This window comes from Loxodonta africana, chromosome 9, assembly GCF_030014295.1.
Source record: "Loxodonta africana isolate mLoxAfr1 chromosome 9, mLoxAfr1.hap2, whole genome shotgun sequence".
In the NCBI taxonomy this organism is placed as follows: Eukaryota; Metazoa; Chordata; class Mammalia; order Proboscidea; family Elephantidae; genus Loxodonta; species Loxodonta africana.
In genome coordinates this window covers 15,099,517-15,122,100 of record NC_087350.1, presented here as the reverse complement: position 1 = coordinate 15,122,100, position 22,584 = coordinate 15,099,517, and the positions used below count along the sequence as shown (strand labels likewise).

Sequence of the window (22,584 nt, the reverse complement as noted above, 5' to 3'; positions counted from 1 at the left end):
ATACATTAATAGGTGTGTGCCAAAAACGTAGCCCATGCTCAGCACACTGCGGTATGCTGGTCTGTGTTTAACCCCTGCTCTCTGGGGGAAAAATCCCGAGTAGTCTTTGCCAAATTATGGATAAGATTGTGCAGAATGGGGATTCCAGAACACTTATTTGTGCTCAAGAGGAACCTGTACATATACAAGGAGGCAGTTGTTCAAACAGAATAAGGGGATACTGCATGGTTTAAAATCAGAAAATGTGGGTGTCAGCGTTGTATCCTTTCACCACACTTATTCAATCTGTATGCTGAGCAAAGAATCAGACAAGTAGAACTATATGAAGAAGAACATGGCATCAGGATTGGAGGAAGACTCATTAACAACCGGCAATATGCAGATGACACAACCTCGCTTGCTAGGTGAAGAGGACTTGAAGCACTTACTGATGAAGATCAAAGACTACAGCCTTCAGTATGGATTACACATCAACATAAAGAAAACAAAAATCCTCACAACTGGACCAATGAGCAACATCATGATAAACGGAGAAAAGACCGAAGTTGTCAAGGATTTCATTTTACTTGGATCCACAATCAATGCCCATGGAAGCAGCAGCCAAAAAATCAAAAGACGTATTGGGCAAATCTGCTGCAAAAGACCTCTTTAAAGTATTAAAAAAGTAAAGATGTCATTTTAAGGACTAAGATACACCTGACTCAAGCCATGGCATTTTCAAATCGCCTGGTATGCATGTGAAAGCTGGACAATAAATAAAGAAGACTGAAGAAGGATTGATGCCTTTGATTTATGGTGTTGTCAAAGAATGTTGAATATACCATGGACTGCCAGAATAATGAACAAACCTGTCTGGGAAGAAGTACAGCCAAAACGCTCCTTAGAAACAACAATGGCAAGACTTTGTCTCACATACTTTGGACATGTTATCAAGAGGTCCATGGAGAGGGACATCATCCTCGGTGAAGAAAAGCTTCAGCTAAAAAGAGGAAGACCCTTAACTAGATGGATTGACACAGTGGCTGCAACAATGGGCCCAAGCATAACAATTGTCAGGATGTCGCAGGACTGGGCAGTATTTTGTTCTGTTGTGCATAGGGTCGCTTTGAGTCTGAACGACAGCACCTAACAACGACAACATGATGTTAATGAGGCAGGATTAGAAACAGTTTTGTTACTGAAGCAGGACTCAATCTACAGGTTTAGGTTTTATTTTGAGTCAATCTCTCTTGAGATATAGGAGAATCAAGCAGAGAGGAAAGGGACCTCATGCCACCAAGAATGAAGAATCAGGAGGGGAGTGCATCCTTTGGACCCAGGGTCCCTGCACTGAGAGGCTTCTAGACCAGGGGAAGATTGATGACAAGGACCTTTCCCCAGAGCTGACAGAGATAACCTTCCTCTGGAGCTGGCACCCTGAATTCAGGCTTCTAGCCTCCTAGACTGTGAGAGAATAAATTTCTTTTCATTACAGTCATCTGCTTGTGGTATTTCTGTTATAGCAGCACTAGATGACTAAGACAGAGGCCAATGGCTGTACTTCACAGAGGGATTGGTGAGTGTGAGGTGTTAGTTTAGTGCCTCGCATGGAGTAGGGCTTAGAAATTAGTAGTAATAGCCAGCAACACCACCTCATTTAATAAAGTCCACAGACGCCCAGAGAGGGATTGTCAGTGGGATTCCAGAGGAGTGGGCAGGGAGGAACCCATCAGGGAAGGCTCCCTGGGAGAGGCCAAATCTGACAGGTGTTGGAGAAGAAGAACACTGTGGGTCAAGGCGCTTCTGGAAACCTCTCCACAGGCATGTCAGCTCTCCCCCAGCTTTGGAGCTCTGGGATTTACAGCAGATTGCCTCTGCCTTTGGAGAAGTTTTCTCAGTTGTCAAAGCAGCATGGTGATCAAGTATTGCCTCCCAGGGCGGTACTGTTTCTGAAGTGAATGGAGGAGAGGACACTCCACCCCCTTGCCAGGCTTAGCCTGTGCTTGGGGCCTCTGGGTGCTCAGGCCTTCTTCCTGAGGGTGGAGACACCCCAGCCCTGGGCCTCCACATTCTAGATTGCCCATTCTGTACAGTCAGGCCATTGCTCCCTGAACAGGGCTGTGGGAAAGGGTGCAGCGGAGAGCCTGCTTCCTTCTCTTGGGACAAATGAGGCCCTCGAGCCAAGAGTCTTGCGCAAGGTACCTTGTGAGACACTGCCCACCTGGGATGGGGGCCCTGGAATGAGGAGGCCCGTGCGGGCTGCGGGCCTGCTCAGCTTGGGAAGCCAGAGTGGCTACCCCGCCCTGGCAGCGGGAGGTGGAGCGCAGTGCCGTGCCTGGGGGAAATTCGCCATCGGCGCCCATGGAGGCCCACCGCTTCCTGGCTGTGTGATCTTGATCAAGTGATCTCCCCTCTCTGAGCCTCAAACGGAGTCAAAACGCGAATTCCGACCTGGAAGAGCCACCGGGACAAACCCGTTGCCGTGGAGTGGATTCCGACTCAGGGTGACCCTACAGGACAGAGTAGAACTGCCCCATAAGGTTTCCAAGGAGAGGCCGGTGGATTCGAACTGCCAACCTTTCGGTGGGCAGCTGAACTCTTAACCACTGCCCCACCAGAGCTCCAGAAAGCTTGGTGTCCACGTGTGTGCGCGGTTGCTCTCATTGGGGGGACCCCGGGAGGCTGAGGTCCTGGCGTTGGTGGAGTTTATGCGGCCTCGTGAAGCCACGCCACTTGATCAGACGCCCATATTCCCCCTGGCCTTCCGCCCGCCTGAGCCAGCGCTGCCGCTGTAGCCAACGCTGGTCTGGGCCCGCAGGTGACAGCGCCTGCCCGCAGCTAGGTGGGCGTGGCAGCCCCGCCTCGTTGAGCCGGCCGGGGGCGGGGCGAGCGGAAGCCCCGCCTTCGGACTTGCTAGGGGTCGGAGCCGGTGCGGTACGCGGAGCCGACCGCAGCCGGGCCGAAGCACGCGGGAGCGCGGCGCCCGCAGCGGGCCGCCAAAGGAGGAGCCGGAGGAGCCCGAGCGCGCAGCGACCCCTGGACCCGGAGCGCGACCCCCGCGACGCGGCGTCGCCTCGTAGGGCATCGCCGGCCCGGCCGCGGCATGGACGGCTCCCGCTCGCCCTGTGAGTGCCGGGCTCGCCCCCGCCCGGCCGCCTTTGTGTGCGCGCCGCGCCGCCGCAGCCCCCTCCCCGCACCCTTCCTGCACGGCTGGGCCCCGTGTTCTTTGTGGAACCACCGCCGCCGGGCCGTGCGGGACCGGACGGAGCTAGGCTCCCCTCCCCGAGGCCGGGCCCCCTCCCCCCAGCGGGCCTCCTCGTCAGGCTGCAACCCCCCCGGGGTCCCCCAGGGACACCGCGGGCCGGGCCCGGGTCCCCCCCACTGCGGGCCGGCGGGCGGGCCGGGTGCTCTTTCATCCCACGGCTGCGGGCAGGTGCGGCCAGCGCGAGCTCACGCGGGGCCTGTTTGTCCTTGTTCCCAGAAATGGACGGCGATGGCGGCCGCCGAGACGCCCCCGGTGCGCTGATGGAGGCCGGGCGCGGCGCCGGGGTGGCCGCGGGCATGGCGGAGCCGGCGGCGGCGCCGCGGGCTCGCGAGGCCCGGCCGGTGCACCAACGCTTTCTGCGGCGCAGCGTGGTGGAGTCGGACCAGGAGGAGCCGCCGGGCCTGGAGACAGCCGAGGCGCCGGGCGCGCAGCCCCCGCAACCGCTGCAGCGCCGGGTGCTGCTGCTGTGCAAGACGCGCCGCCTCATCGCCGAGCGCGCCCGGGGCGCCGGCCGCCCCGCGCCCGCAGCGCCGCCCCATACCCCCGGCGGCCCAGTGCCCCCGGTCTCCGAGGCTGCGGACGCGCAGGGCCCTAGTCCGGTCCCGGACCCCGCCACCGCCCCCGCCGCGCCGGCCCCCGACGGCAGTCCTCCGGAGGAGGCGGCGGCGGCGGCAGAGAGGAAGGAGGAGGCAGGCACCGCCGAGGCGAAGCCGGATCCGGGGCGCGCTCGGAGAGAGGAGCCTGAGGAAGAGGAGGACGACGAGGACGACCTCAAGGCCGTGGCCACCTCACTGGACGGCCGCTTCCTCAAGTTCGACATAGAGTTGGGCCGCGGCTCCTTCAAGACGGTCTACAAAGGGCTGGACACGGAGACCTGGGTGGAGGTCGCCTGGTGTGAGCTGCAGGTGAGGGGAGCGCGTGTCCTGGCATGTGCGTCCTTGGGCGCGTCCTTCTTTCAGCGCCGAGCCCTGTTTAGGGGCGTTGGGAGCATCAGGGCAGTGGCTGTGGTGCGTGTGGGTGGCCAGCTTGGCCATTCCGGGTCTGCCCGCGGGTGGAGTTGTGAGCTGCCTCCGCGTGGTGGCTAAGGGAGGCATCCGGGTGGGTGTGTGGTGGGTCGCAGTGTGTTGCCCAGTGTGGGGCCTGCAGGAGGATGTGAGTAGAGCACCTCACGCCTGCCAGTCGGTGCTCTCTTTTGGTCCTAGTCTAGAGCTTTGTGTCCCAGGTGGTCTAGATGACTGTGTCCCTGCTGCACCAGAGTGGAGGCTGGGGGTCCAGGCAGTTTCAGGGTGGTTTGGGAACGTTGAGCTGCCTTTTAAATTAGCATCTTCCTAGGTCCTGCAAGGTGTAGGTACCCTAGCTTGGGAAGCCTGCAGGGGGCTTCTTCTGATCTGGGAGGTCTCTGAGGGGGGTCCCAGCGCTGGGTGCCTGGGCAGACCTCCTGGTGCCCTGAGGGCCCCTTCACAAAATAGACTGTGAGTGGTCCTGGAACCCAGTCATTCACCATATGGTGGGTTTTTTTTTTTTTTTTTTTTGGATGGAAAAGCTCTGGGCATGCATTTTTCATAACCTTGCCCTCAACGTTGGCTGTGTCAGGTGCAGGGCTAGATTATATAAATGGTAACCCGAGCTGTTCTGGCCAGCTTTGGGAGCCTGGGCAGCACCCATTACAGTGGATGTTGTGTGGGCCCTCCATCGTCAGACACGGGTGGCCTCCTTGTGAGAGGGCCAGGTGGTGGAGGTGTAAACCTACTCTGGGCCTTGTAAAGTTAGCTGGACCTTCCAGACCTGACAGGGGCCTGGCAAGCCACGGCACGCTAGCCTCCAGGGCTCTGGGCATAATGCTGTGGCCTGCCTTTTTGGTTTGGACGTGGGATTCAGTGTCTGTGTTTTCCGGCCTTGCAGTGGGATCTGTGTGTGTGTGTGTGCGTGTGCGTGCACATATACAAGCCAGGCTGATGCGGTGGGCGTCAACCTGTTGTTAGCTCTTCTCCCCAGACAAAGAGCTTCAGAGGCTGCCCTGCCTGAGCCTCTGGGGCTCTGTCATGGAACACAGGCTCTTAATAATGGGGGTCAGTGGGTCTCACCCTGTGCTGGTGGGAGGAGGAGGACAGGAGAAGCTCCCCTGCCTCATGACCCTGCAAGTCTGGACCTGCTGAGGGGTGGCCTTGGTGGTGTAGGGTAGGCAGGTGAGTGGGGCAGGGGGCTGTGCTCTGGGGTCCTGAGGATGCTGGGGACAGCATTGGGGTGAGCTGGGCATCACAGCTGCATGAGAGGGCAGAGAGCAGAGAGGACTAGGAGAGAAACAACTGCAGGGGAGAAGGCGATTCTTGATTCCGAAGCTGAGCCGTGAGTGTCATCCCCCACCCCCGCTCTTGCCAGAGTGACCCAGTACGACGTGCAGAGCTCCACTGGTGCTCCCACTGCTGAGTTGCATCCAAAGGCTGAAGGACTGAGTGGGGGCGCTGCAGCAGGCCGGATCTGAGTTAGATCTCAGTAGCCTGAGCCCTGTTGATTTCTTTGAAGCACTGCAGGAGCATGTGACTGCCGAGGCTGCTAATTCCCACTCCCTTTAAGGAAAGGCAAGCGATTCTGTTTCTGGGACATAGAGCCTGGTACGTGGGGCGGAGCCTGGCCTGTGTCCAAGGGCCTTTGGCTCCCTGACTCTAGGTGGGAGTGGGAAGGCTGAGGTGGCTTCCAGTCCACCTGGGGATGCTCCCTGCATGGCTGCTACTGGGGGCCCCAAGCCAGCCCCTGTGCCTCCCTCAACAGGAGGGTGCCAGGTTGTGTTCACCCCAGGCTGACGTACAGGATTTAGGGCCAGCTCCTTTCTGCCTGGGACAGTCTGAGAGGGCTTTCCATGAGAGGGGAGCTGGGCCAGCTTGGAAGAGTCTGCTCCTGTGTGCCCCCTGGGTGTCCGGATGGGCTGGGAGACCCCTGTTCCCATCCTTGCTGTGTCTTCCTCATAAGCCACGATGGTGTAACTGTCCCCGTGTGACTGTTGAGGGCGGCGAGAGATGGAGTAACCTCTGAAGGTCACATAGTGAGGAGATGGTAGAGTGGGAGGAGGAGGGGGTATTAACTCAGGAGAAGGGGGGCTCCAGCTGGCTTTTCACATTGGGAGCAGCCGGTGCTGAGTGTGGTGCTTGGCTGGCAGGTGTGACTCTGAAGAGCTATTGAAGGGCTTGCGGGGGAGGTTTGAGCCTGGGTGGGTCCAGGCAGTGAGGGGGGCTTGGGAATGAATGGCAAGGGTTGGGCAGAGCAGCAGGAGACTGTGAGGTGAAATGCCCCCAAAAATCAGGGTGGAGAGCTCCAACAGTGAGGGATAGCCCTGCACCCTTGGCTGGGGTACAGCGTCTGGGGGAGGCGACAGGTGGGCACAGGAAGGAGGGCTTCTCCCCAGGTGTGCTGGCTGTGTGCCTGGGGGGCATTGGTGTTAGTCAACAGTGTGGAGATGTTCATTCCTCACCTCAGCCCCAGGCAGCTCTTTTGAAAGTTGGCATTTATGCAGTAGAGGTGGTGAGGAGGGGGCTGGTACGTGACCTTCAGTGAGGGGCCATGCATTGTAGGGTCCTTCTGCTGCCCATCGCTATCTTCTCTGACTTGCAGAGTGCCTCAGCTGGCTGCTTGGAAGCCCTCTGAGAACCTGCCTTCCAAAGCCCGTTTACCTGGTGCAGGTCTCTGCTGTCTTCTCTGGACTTGGGGCTGGGTCTTCTGGCATGTTCTAGTCCTCTGAGCGCCTCATTCGGTGGTTTTATCCCTGCCAAGGGGAGGAAAACACCTTATTCTTGACCTAATAAGTCTGGCTTAGAGGACATAACATCCTTGTGACTTCTAATTTCCTTTGATAAATTAGTGTTGAAAGGGATCTGCAGAGAGAGTGATACTTGTTACTGTCACATTGAAGGGCCGTGAGATTGTTTTACCAGTGACTTCTCAGCCAGCTAAAGCCAAAACTTGAATTATTTTGGGGAAAAGTCATTTTTTTCTAAATTTTATTATTTTTTGTTGTTATTGAGACTATACACAGCAAAACATACACGAATTCAACAGTTTCTACTTGTACAATTTAGCGACATTGATTACGTTCTTCTGTGCAGCCATGCTCACCCTCCTTTTCTGAGTTGTTCCTCCCTCGTTAACATAAACTCACTGCCCCCTAGGGTTCCTATCTAACCTTTCTAGTTGCTGTTGTCAATTTGATCGCATATAAACAAACAAACAAGCAAAAAAAAAAAAAAACCCATTACCATCAAGTCAGTTATTACTCACAGCAACCCTATGGGATGGGGTAGAACTGCTCCATAGGGTTTCCAAGGCTATAATCTTTACGGAAGGAGATAGTCACATCTTTCTCCCATGGAGTAGCTGATGGATTTTAACCACCAGTCATTTGGTTAGCAGCTGAGAGCTTGACCACAGCCCAGGGCTCCATTATAGATAGTTCTTAAAAGAGCATAATACCCAAGGCAGACCTTTTTAAGTATTTAGGCTAAACTATGGTTTTAAGATGAATCGCGATTTTTTGATTTAAGGTTTAAAGATTATCTCAAGGCAGTAGTTTCAGGGGTTTATCCATTCTCCATGGCTCCAGGAAGTCTAGACTCCATGAGAATTTGAAATTCTGTTCTTTGTTTTCTCCCTTTTGATCAGGATTCTTCTATGGAATCTTTGATCAAAATGTTCAGTAATGGTAGTTGGGCACCTTCCCATTCTTCAGGTCTCATGGCAAAGGAGGCAGTTGTTCATGGAGGCAGTTAGCTACACATTCTATATCCTAAGGTCCGCCCGACCCAAGCCGTGGTGTTTTCGGTCACCTCATATGCATGTGAAAGCTGGAGCGTGAATAAGGAAAACCAAAGAAGAATTGATGCCTTTGAACTATGGTGTTGGTGAAGGCTATTGAATATACCGTGGACTGTCAGAAGAACAAACAGATCTGTCTTGGGAGAAGTACAGCCAGAACGCTCCTTAGAAGCAAGAATGACGGAACTTCGTCTCACATACTTTGGGCATGTTATCAGGAGGGACCAGTACCTGGAGAAAGACATCATGCTTGCTAAAGTAGAAGGTCAGTGAGAAAGAGGAAGACCCTCAATGAGATGGATTAATGCAGTGGCTGCAACAGTGGGCTGAAACATAACGATTGTGAGGATGGTGCAGGCCTAGGCAGTGTTTCATTCCGTTGTACATAGGGTTGCTATGAGTTGGAACTGAGTTGATGGCACACAACAACAACATTGGTAGTTCTATTTTTAGCTTTTTGAGGAACCACCACACTGTTTTCCACAATGGCTGTATCATTTTGTATTCCTACCAGCAGTGGGTAAGGGTTCCAGTTTCCCTACATCCTCCCCAACATTTATTATTTTATGGGTTTTTTTTTTTTTTGATCTGCCATCCTAGTGGAAGTGAAATAGTATCTCATTGTAGTTTTGATTTTCACCTCTCTGATGGCTAATGACACCAAGCATTTTTTCATGTGTCTGGTGACCATTTGAATGTCCTCTTTGGTGAAATGTCTATTCAAGTTCTTTGCCCATTCTATAATTGGGTTATTTGTGTTTTTGTTGTTAAGTTGTTGAAGTTTTATATATATTCTGGTTATTAGATTCTTGTCAGATATATGGTTTCTGAAGGTGTTCCTTAGTTGGTAGCTTGTCTTTTCACTTTTTTGATAAAGTCTTTTGAATTAACAGAAGTTTTTAATTTTTATGAGGTCCCTTTTTATTTTTTCTTTTGCTGTTTGTGCTTTCGTTATTGTATTAGATAATCCATTGTCGAAAGCTAACCCTGATAGCATTGCCACTGCTTGTTCTTCTAAGAATTTTATGGATTTAGACTGTACATTTAGGTCCTTAATCTATTTTGGATTTGTTTTTGCGTATGGTGTGAGGCATGGATCCAGTTTCATTTTTCTGCTTGTGGAAATCCAGTTTACCTAGCACCGTTTATTGAAGAGATTCTTCTTTCCCCATCTAATGGACTTAGCACTCTTGACAAAAATCAGTTGATCATAGATGTGTGGGTTTATTTCTGGACTCTCAATTCTATTCCTTTGGTCTGTGTGTCTGTTTTTATACCAGTATCATGCTGTTTTGATTATTGTAGCTGTGTCCTGAAACCCAAAACCCTTGCTGTTGAGTCAATTCCAACAGATAGTGCCCCTGTAGGACAGGGTAGAGCTGGCCCATAGGGTTTCCAAGGAGTGACAAATGAATTCAAATACTGCTGACCTTTTGGTTAGCAGCCAAGCTCTTAGCCATCACACCACCAGAGCTCTACTGTAGCAGTGTAGTATGTGTTAAAATCAGGAAGTGTGAGTCCTCCTACTTTGTTCTTCTCTTTCAAGATTGTTTTTTTAACTATTCAGGGCCTCTTGCCATTCCATATAAAGTTGAGGATTGGTTTTTCTATTTCTGTAAAGAAGGCTGCTGAAATTTTGACCGGAATTGCATTGAATGTATAGATAACTTTGGGTAGTATTGACATCTTAATAATATTAAGTCTTCCAGTCCATGAAATATTTTTCTACTTATTTAAGTCTTCTTTAATCCCTTCTAGCAGTGTTTTATAGTTTTCATTGTGTAAGTCTTCATGTCCCTGGTTAGATTTATTCCTAGGTATTTTGTTCTCTTAGATGCTATTATAAATAGAACAGTTTCCCTAATTTCCCTTTTGGATTTTTCATTTCTGGTGAATAGAAACCAAACTGATTTTTGTTTGTTGACCTTGTACCTTGCAACTTTGCTAAATTTCTGTGCAAGTTTTAGCCTTTTTTTTGTTCACTTTTAAAGGATTTTCTCTACGTAGGATCATATCCTCTGGGAATAGAGAGAATTTTACTTCTTTTCCAATGTTGGTATCTTTTATTTCTTTTTCTTGCCTTATTGCTCTGGCTAGGACTTCTAATAGAATATTAAATATAAGTGGTGAGAGCAGGCGCTCTTGTCTTGTTCTCGATTCCAGGGAGAATGCTCTCAGTCTTTCTCCACTAGGTGTTATGTTGGTTGTTGGCTTTTCATACATGCCCTGAATCATGTTGAGGAATTTCCCTTCTATTCCAGTCTTTTTTAGTTTTCATCAAGAGAGGGTGTTGGATTTTTATAAAATGCTTTTCTGCATTCATAGAGGTGATCATGTCATTCTTCTCCTTTGTTGTATTCATGTGGGGAAATCCTGGTGGCATAGTGGTTAGTGTTACAGCTGCTAACCAGAAGGTTGGCAGTTCAAATCCACCAGGCGCTCCTTGGAAACTCTGTGGGGCAGTTCTACTCTGTCCTGTAGGGTTGCCGGGAGTCGGAATCGACTCGACGGCAACAGGTTTGCTTTTGGTATTCTTGTGGTGTATTATTGTTGATTGATATTCTAATGTTGCATTATGTTGATTGATATTCTAATGTTGAACCATGCCTGTATTGCTGGAATAAGTCCCACTTGTTCATGGTGTTTGACTCTTTTTAATATGCTGTTGGATTCTGTTTGCTAGTATTTTGTTGAGAATTTTTGTGTTTACAGATAATTGCTTAGCGTCCACAATATGTTCTGTGAGATAGTACATTATGTGATTTGGACGTTGTGTGAACACCATATTATGTTCAGGAGAAAGGTGCACAGCAAAGTCCCCAGTCTGGCCTGTGACCTGCACTGTCACCGCCATGCCAAGGTACTGTGTGAAAACTTTGGCTCCACTGCTGCCTGTCCTGTGTGGTTTCCGTCTAGTCTCTGAGAGCCATGCTTGGCCCCTTCCTGCCATGGTGCGCACTTGGCCGCTGGCTCTCTTGACTTTCTTCCTCCTTGCCTGCCTTCTTCATCCCCCCAATGGGCTTTAAGCCCTCCTTACCCTGCCTGCACCTCTTCTGCTTCCTTCTTGGCCTCCACCTCATCTCCAGGCTACCTTTCCTGCTCTCCTCCCACCACTGCTGCAGCCCGGACCCTTAGATGACCTCTACCTTGGGAGAAACTGCGGCCTCAGGTCCGGGTGTCACACACAGGGTACCTGGGCTGAGTGGGGCAGCTGTTTCTTCAGGGCATCCTCCTCAGCAGTTCCAGTGGCGTCTGCGCGGCCCCTGACTAAGGTGAGTGCAGTGGGACAGGCAGCTGTGAATGGGCTTTAAGATCCCCTCTCCCTGGTGCCACAGGTCCCAGGCACATGTGGGATTCAGAGAGCTAGTGAGAGACAGATCCAATGCAAAGTGCCTCTGCTACGTCCCATTCTCCGATGGGAATTTCTGGACTGTGTTATAACCTTATGGGACTACAAATGTATATGCAATAGGATGCTGCCCGAACAGACATTAAGCGGCACCTGTCTGTATATCCGTAAGAGATATTGGCCTGTAGTTTCCTTGTGGTGTCTTTGTCTGGTTTGGGTATTGAGATTATGTTTGTTTAATAGAATGCATTAAGGAGTATTACTTCTCTATCTTTTGGAAGAGTGTAAATAGTATTAGTGTCAGTTCTTCTCTAAGTGTTCGCTAGAATTCCCCAGTGAAGCCATCTGGTCCAGGATTTTTTGTTGTTGTTGGGAGGTTTTTCATCACTGATTTGATTTCTTCACTTGTTATGGGTCTATTTCCTCTTGAGTCAGTTTGGGTAGGTTGTGTGCTTCTAAGAATTTTTCCATTTCATCTAGGTTATATAGTTTGTTGCCATAATATTCTGTCATAATTCTCTTCATTTCTATCGGGTCAGTTATAATGTCCCTTTTTTCACTTTTTGTTTTGGTTATTTGTATCCTTTCTCTTCTTTGTCAGTCTAGCAAGAGGTTTGTCAATTTTATTGACCTTTTTAAAGAACCAGCTTATGGTTTTAATTGATTCGATGTTTTTCTGTTTTCGATTTTATTTATTTCTGCTCTGATCTTTGTTATTTCCCTTCTTCTGGGAGATTTACGTTTACTTTGCTCTTCTCTTTCTAGTTCCTGGTGTTGTCGAGTTAGGCTGCTAATTTGAGATCTTTTTTCGTGTGTGTGTGTGTAGTCATTTATTGCTATAAATTTTCCTTTGAGCACTGCCATCGCTGCATCGGATAAGTGTTGGTATGTTGTGCTTTCATTTTCATTTGACTGTAAGAAATTTGTAATTTCTCTTTTTGATTTCTCTCTTGACCCATTTAGTTTAATAGTGCATTGTTTAATTTCCATATGTTTGTATTTTCCCTGTTATTGATTTCTAGCTTCACTTTCTTGTGGTCAGAGAAAATACTTTGTCTGACTTCAGTGTTTTTAAATTTATCAAGACTTGCTTTGTGACCTAAAATGTAGCCTCTTCTGGAGAATGACCTATGTGCACTGGAATAGAATGTATATTGTTTTGTTTGGGGATAGAGTGTTCTATATATGTCTGTTAAGTCCAGTTATATATGTCTGTGTTTAAAGTGGTCTCTTGTAAACAGCATATAGTTGGATCATGTTTGTTTATCCATCCTGTCACTTCCTGCCTTTTGGTTGGCGCATTTAGTCCATTTACATTAACTGTAGTTACTGGTAAGCAGTAACTTACTTCTGCCATTTTGTTGTTTGTTGTTGTTGTGTGTGTGTTTTAAGCCTTCTTTGTCTTTGTCCTTTAGTACTTCTTGTTTTTGTGTTTTGTTCATTTATCGTAGTGAGCCTTTTTGGTTCCCTTCTTTCCTTTTTATTATTTTCAAAATATTTTGTTAGTGGTTAACATGAACATTACATTTAAGAGCTTGTATTTATAACTTTTTTTAAATAACATTTTAGAGTAAGTTGGTACCAACTTAACTTCAGTAACATACAAGAAATTCTAAATCTGTATCATTACTCTCCCCCTTTTGTTGTTGTTATCACTAATTGCATCTTTATATTTTATGTGTCCTGTAACATAATTTTATCTTTGCCTTTTATATATTTGTTATTAAAAAACATGAAGTACAAAACATTTAGAATCATCAAGCGTGAATACCTTATTACTAGTCGTTATTCTTGTCCATTCATTTCCCTTTATTAGTAATCTTTCTTTTTATGTATAGCTTTGAGTTACTTTCTAGTGTAGTTTCCCTTCTATCTACCAAAACAAAACCAAACCTACAGCCATAAAGTCATCTCTGACTCATAGCGACCTTATAGAACAGAGTAAAACTGCCCCATATAGTTTTGAAGGCTGTAATCTTTGTGGAAGCAGACTGCCACATCTTTCTCCCATGGAGTGGCTGGTGAGTTCGAATCACTGACCTCTCAGCAGCTGGGAGCTTAACCACTACACCACCAGGACTCCTTCCTTCCATCTACAGAACTCTCATTAGTATTTTTTGTGGGGCTGGTCTGGTGGATATGAACTCTCTTAGCTTCTGTTTGTCTGAGAAATTTTAATTTCAACCTCATTCTTGAAGTACAGTTTTGCTGGGTTTAGTATTCTTGGTTGACAGTTTTATTTATTTATTTTTTCTTATAGCACATTAAATATATCATTCCATTGCCTTCTGACCTCCAATGTTTCAGAGGAAAAATTGGCACTTAGTAGCCTTATTGAAGATCTCTTGTATGTGATATTTGGTTCTCCGTCACTGCTTATAGGATTCTCTTTATCCTTACTTTTTGAAATCCCCGCTCTGATGTGTCTTGGGGTGCATCTGTTTGTGTTTATCCTGCTTGAGGTTCTTGGAGCATCTTGGATTTGTAGATTCATGTGCTTTGTTAGATTGGGGAAATTTTCTGTCATTATTTCTTCAAATATTCTTTCTCTTCCTCTCTCTCATCTCCTTCTGGAATTCTCATGATGTGTATATGAGGTCTTTTGTTGTTGTCCCACAATTCCATTAAACAGTACTCAGCATTTTTGAGCCCCTGGTCTTGTTGCTCTTCAGCGTCTGTAATTTTAGCTATCTTATCCTGTAATTTGCTGATTAAATCTGTTGGTAAGCCCTTCTATTGTATTTCTTATTTCAGTTATTGTCCCTTTCAGTTGCAGTATCCCTTTTTTAGATCATCATTTTGTTCTTGCATTACCTTCCTTATTTCATTTAGCTCTTTGTCTATGTTTGTCTTAATTCTTTAATTATCTTTAAAGTTGTTGTATTATATTCTTCCATTTTTCCATTATTTGGTCATCCCTAGATGTGCTTTCAGAGCCCTGGTGATACAGTGGTTAAAAGCGTGGCTGCTAACCAAAAGGTCAGCAGTTTTGAATCCACCAGCTGCTCCTTGGAAACCCCATGGGGCAGTTCTACTCTGTTCTATAGTGTCACTATGATTTGAAATTGACTTGATGACAGTGGGTTTGGTTTTTTGAGTTAGAAGTGCTTTCACTCCCTTTGGTATGTTCATTTGGATCGGCCATTGTTTCTCTGTTCTTTGTGTGCCCTGTGATTTTTTGTTGATGCACTGGTATTTTCAAGGGTGTTAGCTTTCTCAGTTTTCCCCAGCATTTGGTGTTTTTGCCCACACTGCTTTCTGCGAGAAGCTTTTAGGTGGCAGAGCCTTTGGCCTTTGCTTTCTGTTTCCTCTCCCTCTGTGTGATAGCTCCCTCTTCTTCCCTGGATAATTGGGATTTGAAAGTCCCTGATCTCATTTTTCAACTTTCAGTCTCTCCCAGATACACCAGATAATACTCTGTGGTCATTTTGTCCACTAGTGGGCACCACCTCTCAGGCGAGATATGTACTAATCAATCTGTGCAACAGGGGACACAGTCCCCTCTTTCTAGATATTACTCCCTTGCCTTCTCTGTTTCTGTAATCGTGTTTTTAGTTGGAAAACCCTTTTGGGGCTTGGTGTTGCCTTTCGGTTTTGCCAAAGCTTTCCTTCCTTGCTCTGTGGTGGCTGCTTATATATGAGCTGGCATTCAGGGGAAGCATCAGCATACTTTCCCCTGTTTCGGGAGGGATAGTCATTCTCCCAGGGAGGCCTGCCTTGTTGCTATCAGAACCATCCCTGTAATATGCTGGCTGTGGATGTAGCCTCCACTCAAGATGCCTCCTTCTTAGCATACAGCAGCATCAGTCAGCAGTCTTCAGTGATGACTGTAAGGCACAGCAGACAGACCCAAACTGATGCCCAGGGAGGTCTGTCTTGTTGATTTCAGAGGCCTGCGGTTTGGGGTGTATAGGGAAGCAGGTAGAGTGATGGGAACAGATTCCAATGCAGGGGCCTTCTGTAGCAGTTTGCAGCAGCCTAGCAACCAACAATTACTGGGTGGTGAAGGAGGTGTCACACTCTGGTCAGATTCCCATGGAGGTCTGCCTTGTCGTTGTCAGAGCCCCCCTGGTAGATTGTTGGGTGTGAGTGCAACCTGTACTCAAGACTCCTGCTTCCTAACACACGGCAGCCTCAGTCAGCAGTCCTCAGTGCCAACTGGAAGTGGGGGCAGACTAACCCTAATTGACCCCAGGGAGGTTTGTCATGTTGGTTTCAGAGGCCTGAGCTATGGGGTGTGCAGGAGGCAGGTAGAGTGCTTGCTATGAGAACAGACTCCACCCAGGGCCCTTCAGTAACAATTCACAGTAGGCTTGCAGATGACAGTGTCTGGGTGGGGGAGAAGCTGTGACTCTCCAAACAAACCCCCAGGGAGGTCTGCCTTGTTGCTGTCAGAGCCTTCCCTCTAGTATGTTGGCTGTGTGTAGCCTCCACTAAAGAGGCCTGCTTCTTAGCACACAGCAGCCTCAGTCAGCCGTCCTCAGCACCGACCTGAACACACTGTGGGGGGAAGTCATTTTAACGTATTATTTCCCTGTCCTTTCTGTTTTCTAATGAGCTTTTCTTTTTGGCTCCAGAGCATATTACAGTAATAGTAAAGGAGCTAGAAGTACCCCCATGACCCCACTACCCTATTTCTGCCCCACATTCTCCATGTTCCTGAAGTATCTATGATTACAGGTCACATACAGCCCCCTGCATGGCAGCTATGTGGCAAGCTGATGGCTGGGGTGGGGGCAGGTTTGGTCTATTCTGTGGCCTTGGCTGAGCCTGGATGAACCCAGGCCTCCTTGCGGGAGGTGAAGTCTCCCTTGGGGAGGGGAGAGGGGTGTGTGCCATGTACCTCGTGTGGCCACAGCTGCCTCCAGGAGCAGTGGGGTGGTGTCCTGGGTGCCTTGGGACAGAAGTACCCTTCCTGGGCACCTGACTACTTTTCCTGTTGGCTTAGTGCCGCCTTCCTGCCCTCCCGGCTCAGTGCTGCGCGTCTCTGACTTCCTCCCTTTCTTGGAGAGGCAGGGCTGTGGGACACCTGACACTGGTGCCACGCAGCCAGAGGATCTGCTCACGTGTTTCTACCTCTGGCTGGCTGTGCTCAAACCCCAGACCAGCTCCTGGACGCCTTGTTGGCAGGTGGCCTGTTTGCCTTCTTCCTCATACATGCCTCCCTCCTGTCTCCCTTGGGGGCTTGGAGGAGATGACCTTGATTTTCAGCCTCCTGCATGGCTACTGTCCCTCCTTTTAGTGGCTGCCTGCCTTGGGGCAGAGATGAGGCTGTGGGGACCTGTCTGCCATCTCCTCACTTGGGAGCCACTCTGGGGCTGGTGTGCAGGGTAGGCTGCTACTCCTGGGGGGACCCATTGGAAGCCATGTTTGCTGTGCTGGTGTTGGGGCCCCCCTGCCTGGCTGCTCCTGAAGTGTGATCTTTTCTGGATTCTTGCAGGGCAGTGTAAGTCCTAAGGAGCTACTTCTGAGGGTTGGGTCAGTCTCAGCCCTGTGACCCACCACCAGGTGTTATGTGGATCCTGACTCTGGAGGCTGTACAGAAATTGGCCCTGTGTGTTTCTCTCTGGGCTGGCCTGGGGTTCACAATATGTGGAAACCATCGGACACCCTTCGTCTGTGCCCTTCAATGCTTATGTGACCCGCCAGTGTCCCCTTTGTGCCCGAGTGGCTGGCAAAGTACCGTGCGTGCCACCCCAGAACTTGTCGGCCAGCCCTCCATTCACCTGCCCGCCTGGCTGCCTGGCTTGTCCTCCCGGGGAGGAGTAGGACCTTGCCCAGGCCCCCAGTGTCAGGGGGGCTCTGCCTTCAGACCTGCTTATCTCCATGCCTGGAAGCCCTCCAGTGGCTGCAGGCAGCCCACCCTGTGTGGGGCACTTTGCTCAGAGCACGCCCTTTTATAGCTGAGGCCCTGGTGCATGTGCCCTGCTGGGTTCTCTCCTGGGGCCTGGTGAGCAAGGCTGTGCCCGCTTTTGGAAGGGGCTCAGACTGCCCGACCTGGCTGACTTGCCCGGCCCAACCTGGCTGACTTGCCCAACCTGGCAGACTTGGGAGTGAGGGCACCTGTGACATGGAAGCAGCAGCCCTCCTGCTGAGCACCCACTCAAGTGGGGCACGTGGAAGAGGCTTGGATCGGTTCTGCTGGCGGCCTCCTGCATTATATATATATTTTTTTAATCTCCCAAGTGCTTAATTCTGTCAGGTGGGCCGTCATTTGGATTCAGCTGGATGCCAAACCCTGGGCTGTGTCCCCATGTAAGGTGCTTTATGTGCCACACTGGCCAGGGCTTCTGGTGTGGTTGCCAGGAGAGGTTGGTTCTAGCTGTTTAAGAGGCCTGTGGAGGTTGGGACCTTTCTCTTCTCCCCGCCAAGTGCAGACACGGAGACACATTCAACACTGGTGCGTCTGCTCCTGCCCTCCGGGAGCATATGTTCCAGTGGTGACAGATGAGCAGCCTGGGCTGTGGGTGGCCATGATGGGGGCTCTGACTTGATGGCCACAAGCTCCCTGAGGTTGCTGTGGGCGGAGCTCACCTTTCTGAGCGTTCTTAGGGCCCAGTGCACAGGGCACTGGCCCAGCCTTCAAGCCTGCCTTGCGTGGAACCCAGTCTCCCACTCTTGCCCAGCATGTCTGACTCCAGAGTGAGGGGTCTCCTGTGCTCCCACTTCCCTAACTGTACAAAATAATCTGTGGCTCCTGGAGCTGATGTCTTCTTAACCCCCTTTTACATGTTACCAAAGCAGTTGCTGTGGAATTGATTCCGGCTCATGGTGATGCCATGTGTTATACAGTAGAGCCCTATAGGGTTTTCTTAGCTGTGATCTTTACGGAAACAGATTGCTGAGCTTTTCTTCCGTGAGGGCAGTGGGTGCATTCGAACTGTCAACATTTTGGTTAGAAGCTGATCACAAACTGTTAGTGCTTCTCAGAAGGCCCTGAGAGGGCAACTAAATACATCCTCAGGGCAGCACTGTTGACAGAACTTTCTGTGGGCATGGAAATGCCCTCTGCCTGTTCTCCATGGGCGCCCTTAGGGCACTTGCAGTGTGGCTAGTGCGACTGAGGAGCCACATGTGCTCCTGGCTGTTCTGCCGGGTGCTGCAGCCTGAGAGGGAGGGTGCACGCGCCTCGTGAGCACTGCCGCTGCCTCTCTGACAAGCATCCCTCCAGCACCTCCACTTTCAGATCACGCAGCTGAGGCCCAGGTAGCTGAGGTGTGCTCGCAGGGGGTGCCAGGCACATCCAAGTGGAGAAGCATTGCCATGAAAGACAGAGGCGAGACAAAGAGGACATGACAGCCGGACACAGCGTGTGGCCCTGGCCTGGGCCCTGCACAGGAACCCTAGAGGGCACAGTGGGACCTTTGGTGAAATGAGAATATGACTAGATGGTGGTGTGTGCCAGTGTCAGACAATTGAGGCCCAGGGCCATGGTCTGGGTCATCTGGAGGATGAGGCTGGTCCTGAGCTGACTTGTGGATTTAAGGGCTGGAGTCTCCACCCCACCTTGTCATTTCTAGGCTGATAGCTGGAGACTACTCTGAGGTGGAGTCAAAGCACTGTTGATGGACTATTAGTCAGACTGTAACGGTAGTGATAAAAAGAATTGTTTAGATAAGGGGAGGGAACAGACGTTCTGGAAGGTTCTGGACACCGGTACCTGGGACTCAACAGAGCAGGTTTCTCAGTTAGGTCATCTCTTCCTTTTTCCAGCAATGGTTTGTTGAGCATGTGTTCACCATGTTTGAGGCCCTGGGGATACTGCAGTAAGCAGGGCCAACCAAGAACCCTGTCCCTGTGGAGTTGGTGCTTCCGAGGGGAGACCGAGTGAACAGTGATGGTGTGCAGGGGAGGAGAATCAGGGTGGAAAGGAGAGTGGAATGGAGTGATGGGGAGACTCAGGTACAAGAGGAGGGCCAGGGAGGGCCTCAGAGAGGAGGGTGTGTATGAGAGAAGGCCTGTAGGAGGTAAGGGAGGAGCCATGCAGACACTGGACATCAGGAGCTGCAGGGAGCAGCCAGCGCAAAGACTCTGAGGAGGATCATCAGGGAGCGCTGTAGCGGAAGTGAGGGCGGCCAGATCAGGGCCTGTGGGTTGTGGTCAGCACTTCAGCTTCTCTGAGAAAGGCAGGGTCACAGGAGGGTTAAGCGAGGGGTGTGAGCTGGCTGAGGTTGTGACCCACATTGGCTGTTGTAGGAACAGTTGGGGATGAGGATGGAGGCAGGGAGGCCAGGGGAGAGGCAGTGGGGCTTGAATCAGGGGTGGCCATAGGGGTGTGTGGCCCATTAGGCTACGCCTCTCTCCAGTCACCCACTGCCCACACCCTGCAGAAAAAGGGCTGCCCTGAGTAAAGAACAGCTATGCCGAGGTTGGTCCAAGATGCCAGAATTGCTTCCGAGTATAGCAGGGAAGGCAGGTTTCAAGTCCTCGGTGTGAGGTCAAAAGGAGGCCCTGCTGCTGCACATTAAAACAGCCATGCCTTCTGCTGGACTGTCCTTGTCCTCACCCTTCCCGCCGGCCCCTTGGCCCTGCCCCTATGGCTGTGGTGGGTTGCTGTCTGGGGTCCTAGGCCTACTGTGCCCACCCTGGCACATACCTTCCAGAGCCACTTGGGCTGGCAGCTCTGTGTGCCTCACTTGTAGGCCTGTGGGTGTCTCTTGGGGCCTGTGGCTTGGGCCTGGCTTTGGGCCAGAGCTGGCAGATGCCCAAGGTAACACCGTGGTGCTCCAGGTCACTGCTTTGATGGAGGAAACTTGACTCGGTCCAACAGAGGTTTGGGCCACGTGCTTCAGTCTCCCTTTGCGGTCGGCCTGGCTTCAGTCTCCCTTTGCGGTCGGCCTGGCTGAGTGGCTGCATGGGGTGGTGGTGTTGCCATGCAGGGCTCCTGGTGAGTTGCAGTGAGTGCCACGTTGCTGTGGGCTCTGTGCAGGAGCACCTAGGCGGCCCCGCCTTATCCTTTGAGCTGCAGATAAGAAAAAGGGTGTGGGCAGCAGCAGCTGGGATTTTTAAAAAGCAAGACAGGATCTGCCTCTGGCCTCAGGCCTTCCACAGGCTGCATTTTCAGGGAGAATCTGGGTGGTGAGGCCTGATGGAGGCCTGGTCTGGGCAGAGAGGTGTGTTCCCTCTAAGCTAGGTAACCTGAGGGCCCTGTGGAGGTTTTCCTCTTTCCAGCACTAGTTCTGCCCCCTCAAGGGCTGCTTTCTAAGGATTCTTCCGAGTGCCGGATTCCTCTCTCTCAGTTAAGTCAGCTTTCCTTAAGTACGTATTAACATTTCTTGGGAAGACAGTGCAACAGCTGCATTAAAGAAGTGTGCAAAAATGAAAAAAGTCACCTCTCAGCCAAGTAAATACAACTCCTTTTATTTTTGCAGCTTGCCTTCAAGTTCTTATACACACACACACACACACACACGCACACACTTCTTAAAGATACAGCTGTACTTGCAGGGTGGTGTAGTTTTTAAAATATTTTTCATTTTTTCTTAGAGCTGCTTTTAAAGCCGCTGGTCTGAGGGAAGGTTGTGGTTCAGGGGTTTGTCCCCGTCCCCGTGCTTGCTGTTGGCCCTTGTGGCGGACTTTTCCAGAAGGTCCTGCTTGGCCCTGCTCTGAGGGAGGCTGCCCAGGCCGCAGCACTGCCTGAGCGTCTGCCTCCAGAGGCCTTGGTGCCTTCCCAGCGGCCCTCCTCCTACCTCCCTGAGGACCGTGGCCAGCCCTTGAGCGAGCTGCTGCTGGGATTTCTCTAGGCTTCACATTTGGGCCTCATCCAAGTGTTCAGGAGTGAGGTCTCCATTGTGGCTTTAGATATAGAAGACATAGTGGCCAGACACACGGGCAGATGGCTGGCACTGGCCAGAGGAGCCAGCAGGATAGAGAGGGCACTGGCTGCTTGTGAGAGGTGGCCCACCCTGAGAGGCCATGGTGCCCTCTGAATTCTGGCAGGCTGGCCAGAACGCTCTCTACCTTTGGCTTCAGGAGTTGCTTGACGGGGAGGCCCAAGCCCCAGTGCAGGCCGTTGGGGAGCGAAGGAGCAGACCAGCCTGGCAGGAAGGAGCCTGGTTTGATGAGAACTCTGCTGAATGCAGCCCGTCTAGTCCTTAGCATGGCCTCTCCAGGTTGACGGGGCTCTGTTCTCACCATTGGGAAAGGAACCTCAGGGAGGGCTCCCACAGTAGAGCAGTGGCTGTGGCATGGCTGTCATTCTGGTCCATGGCATGTTAAAAGGGCTGCTGCAGAAGAGGGAGGTTGTTGACCTAAGTAGGTTTGGGAAGTGCTGGGTTAGGCAAGCTTTGCTGTTGCAGGACTTGTCAGCCTTTAAAACATCCATTTTCACTGTGAGCTCTTCAGAGGGGATATGGAAGCGCTGCCCCCTCCCACCTCTTCCTTCATTCTATGAGCTTCCTGTGGGACCAGGATGGGCTCTGGAGAGTGGAGGTTCGCTGGTAGGTGAAGAGCTGTCCGCAGTGCTTCCTGTGAGCCGTGGCAAACAAGTAGAGGCCTCCGTGTGCTGTTCAGTGGTAATGCTGTGGGCGGTGCTTGGAGCTAGAAGTGGAAAGCCTACCCCCTCCCCCCCACCTGTCTAGGACAGGAGCTGCCTGGGAGGATCAGTCCTCCCCTGCAAGGACAGTCTTCTCAGGGCTTGGTCCCAGGCCCTCTGTTGTTGTGACTCTGTGTGTTTACTCGGTGAGTGAATAAGTTAGAAAAATTCTCAGCCGAAAAGTGACAGGGCACCCAGCTGATTGTGGCTGAGCAATGCAGACCTTTAATTAGTCCACAGAACCTGAAATCTGGGTCAGTTGAGGGCCTGAGTGGTGGTTCAGCAATATCAGCAGGGACACTGGTGCTTTCTCTCTTTCGCTTGTATGCTCTTCAGCCATGTTGCCAATCTGTCCCCGTCTTGTTGCTTCATGGCTACAGGAGGGCTCCCACAGCCCCAGGCATCACAGCCACATTTGAAGGTAGGAAGCTAGAGTGGTTAGGTGGGGTCTTAGCATCCAGAGGGCCCATCTCTCAAATGGTTCTGTCTTTTTCTTAATCCGTAAAGGAAAACTTTTGCCAGTGGTGCCCTGCTGCATATTTGGTTAGACCAGGTCATGTGGTCATCCTTAGCTGCAGAGGCATCTAGGAAAGGCTTGGTTGGCTTAGATGGATTATGATCTGTTCCCTGGGGCTGGGTACAGCCTGTTTCTGT

At 50.8% G+C, this 22,584-nt stretch overlaps 1 protein-coding gene across 1 annotated transcript in view; it reads left to right on the top strand.

Moving 5' to 3' along the window:
• The first annotated feature begins 3,504 nt into the window (after nucleotides 1–3,504).
• The window catches only part of LOC100659866 (serine/threonine-protein kinase WNK2), a 122,701-nt gene continuing 103,621 nt past the window's right edge, over nucleotides 3,505–22,584 (top strand). The window contains exon 1 of the mRNA XM_064290970.1: nucleotides 3,505–4,149. Coding sequence (XP_064147040.1) covers nucleotides 3,505–4,149 — 645 coding nt within the window. The remainder of the gene's footprint in view (nucleotides 4,150–22,584) is intronic.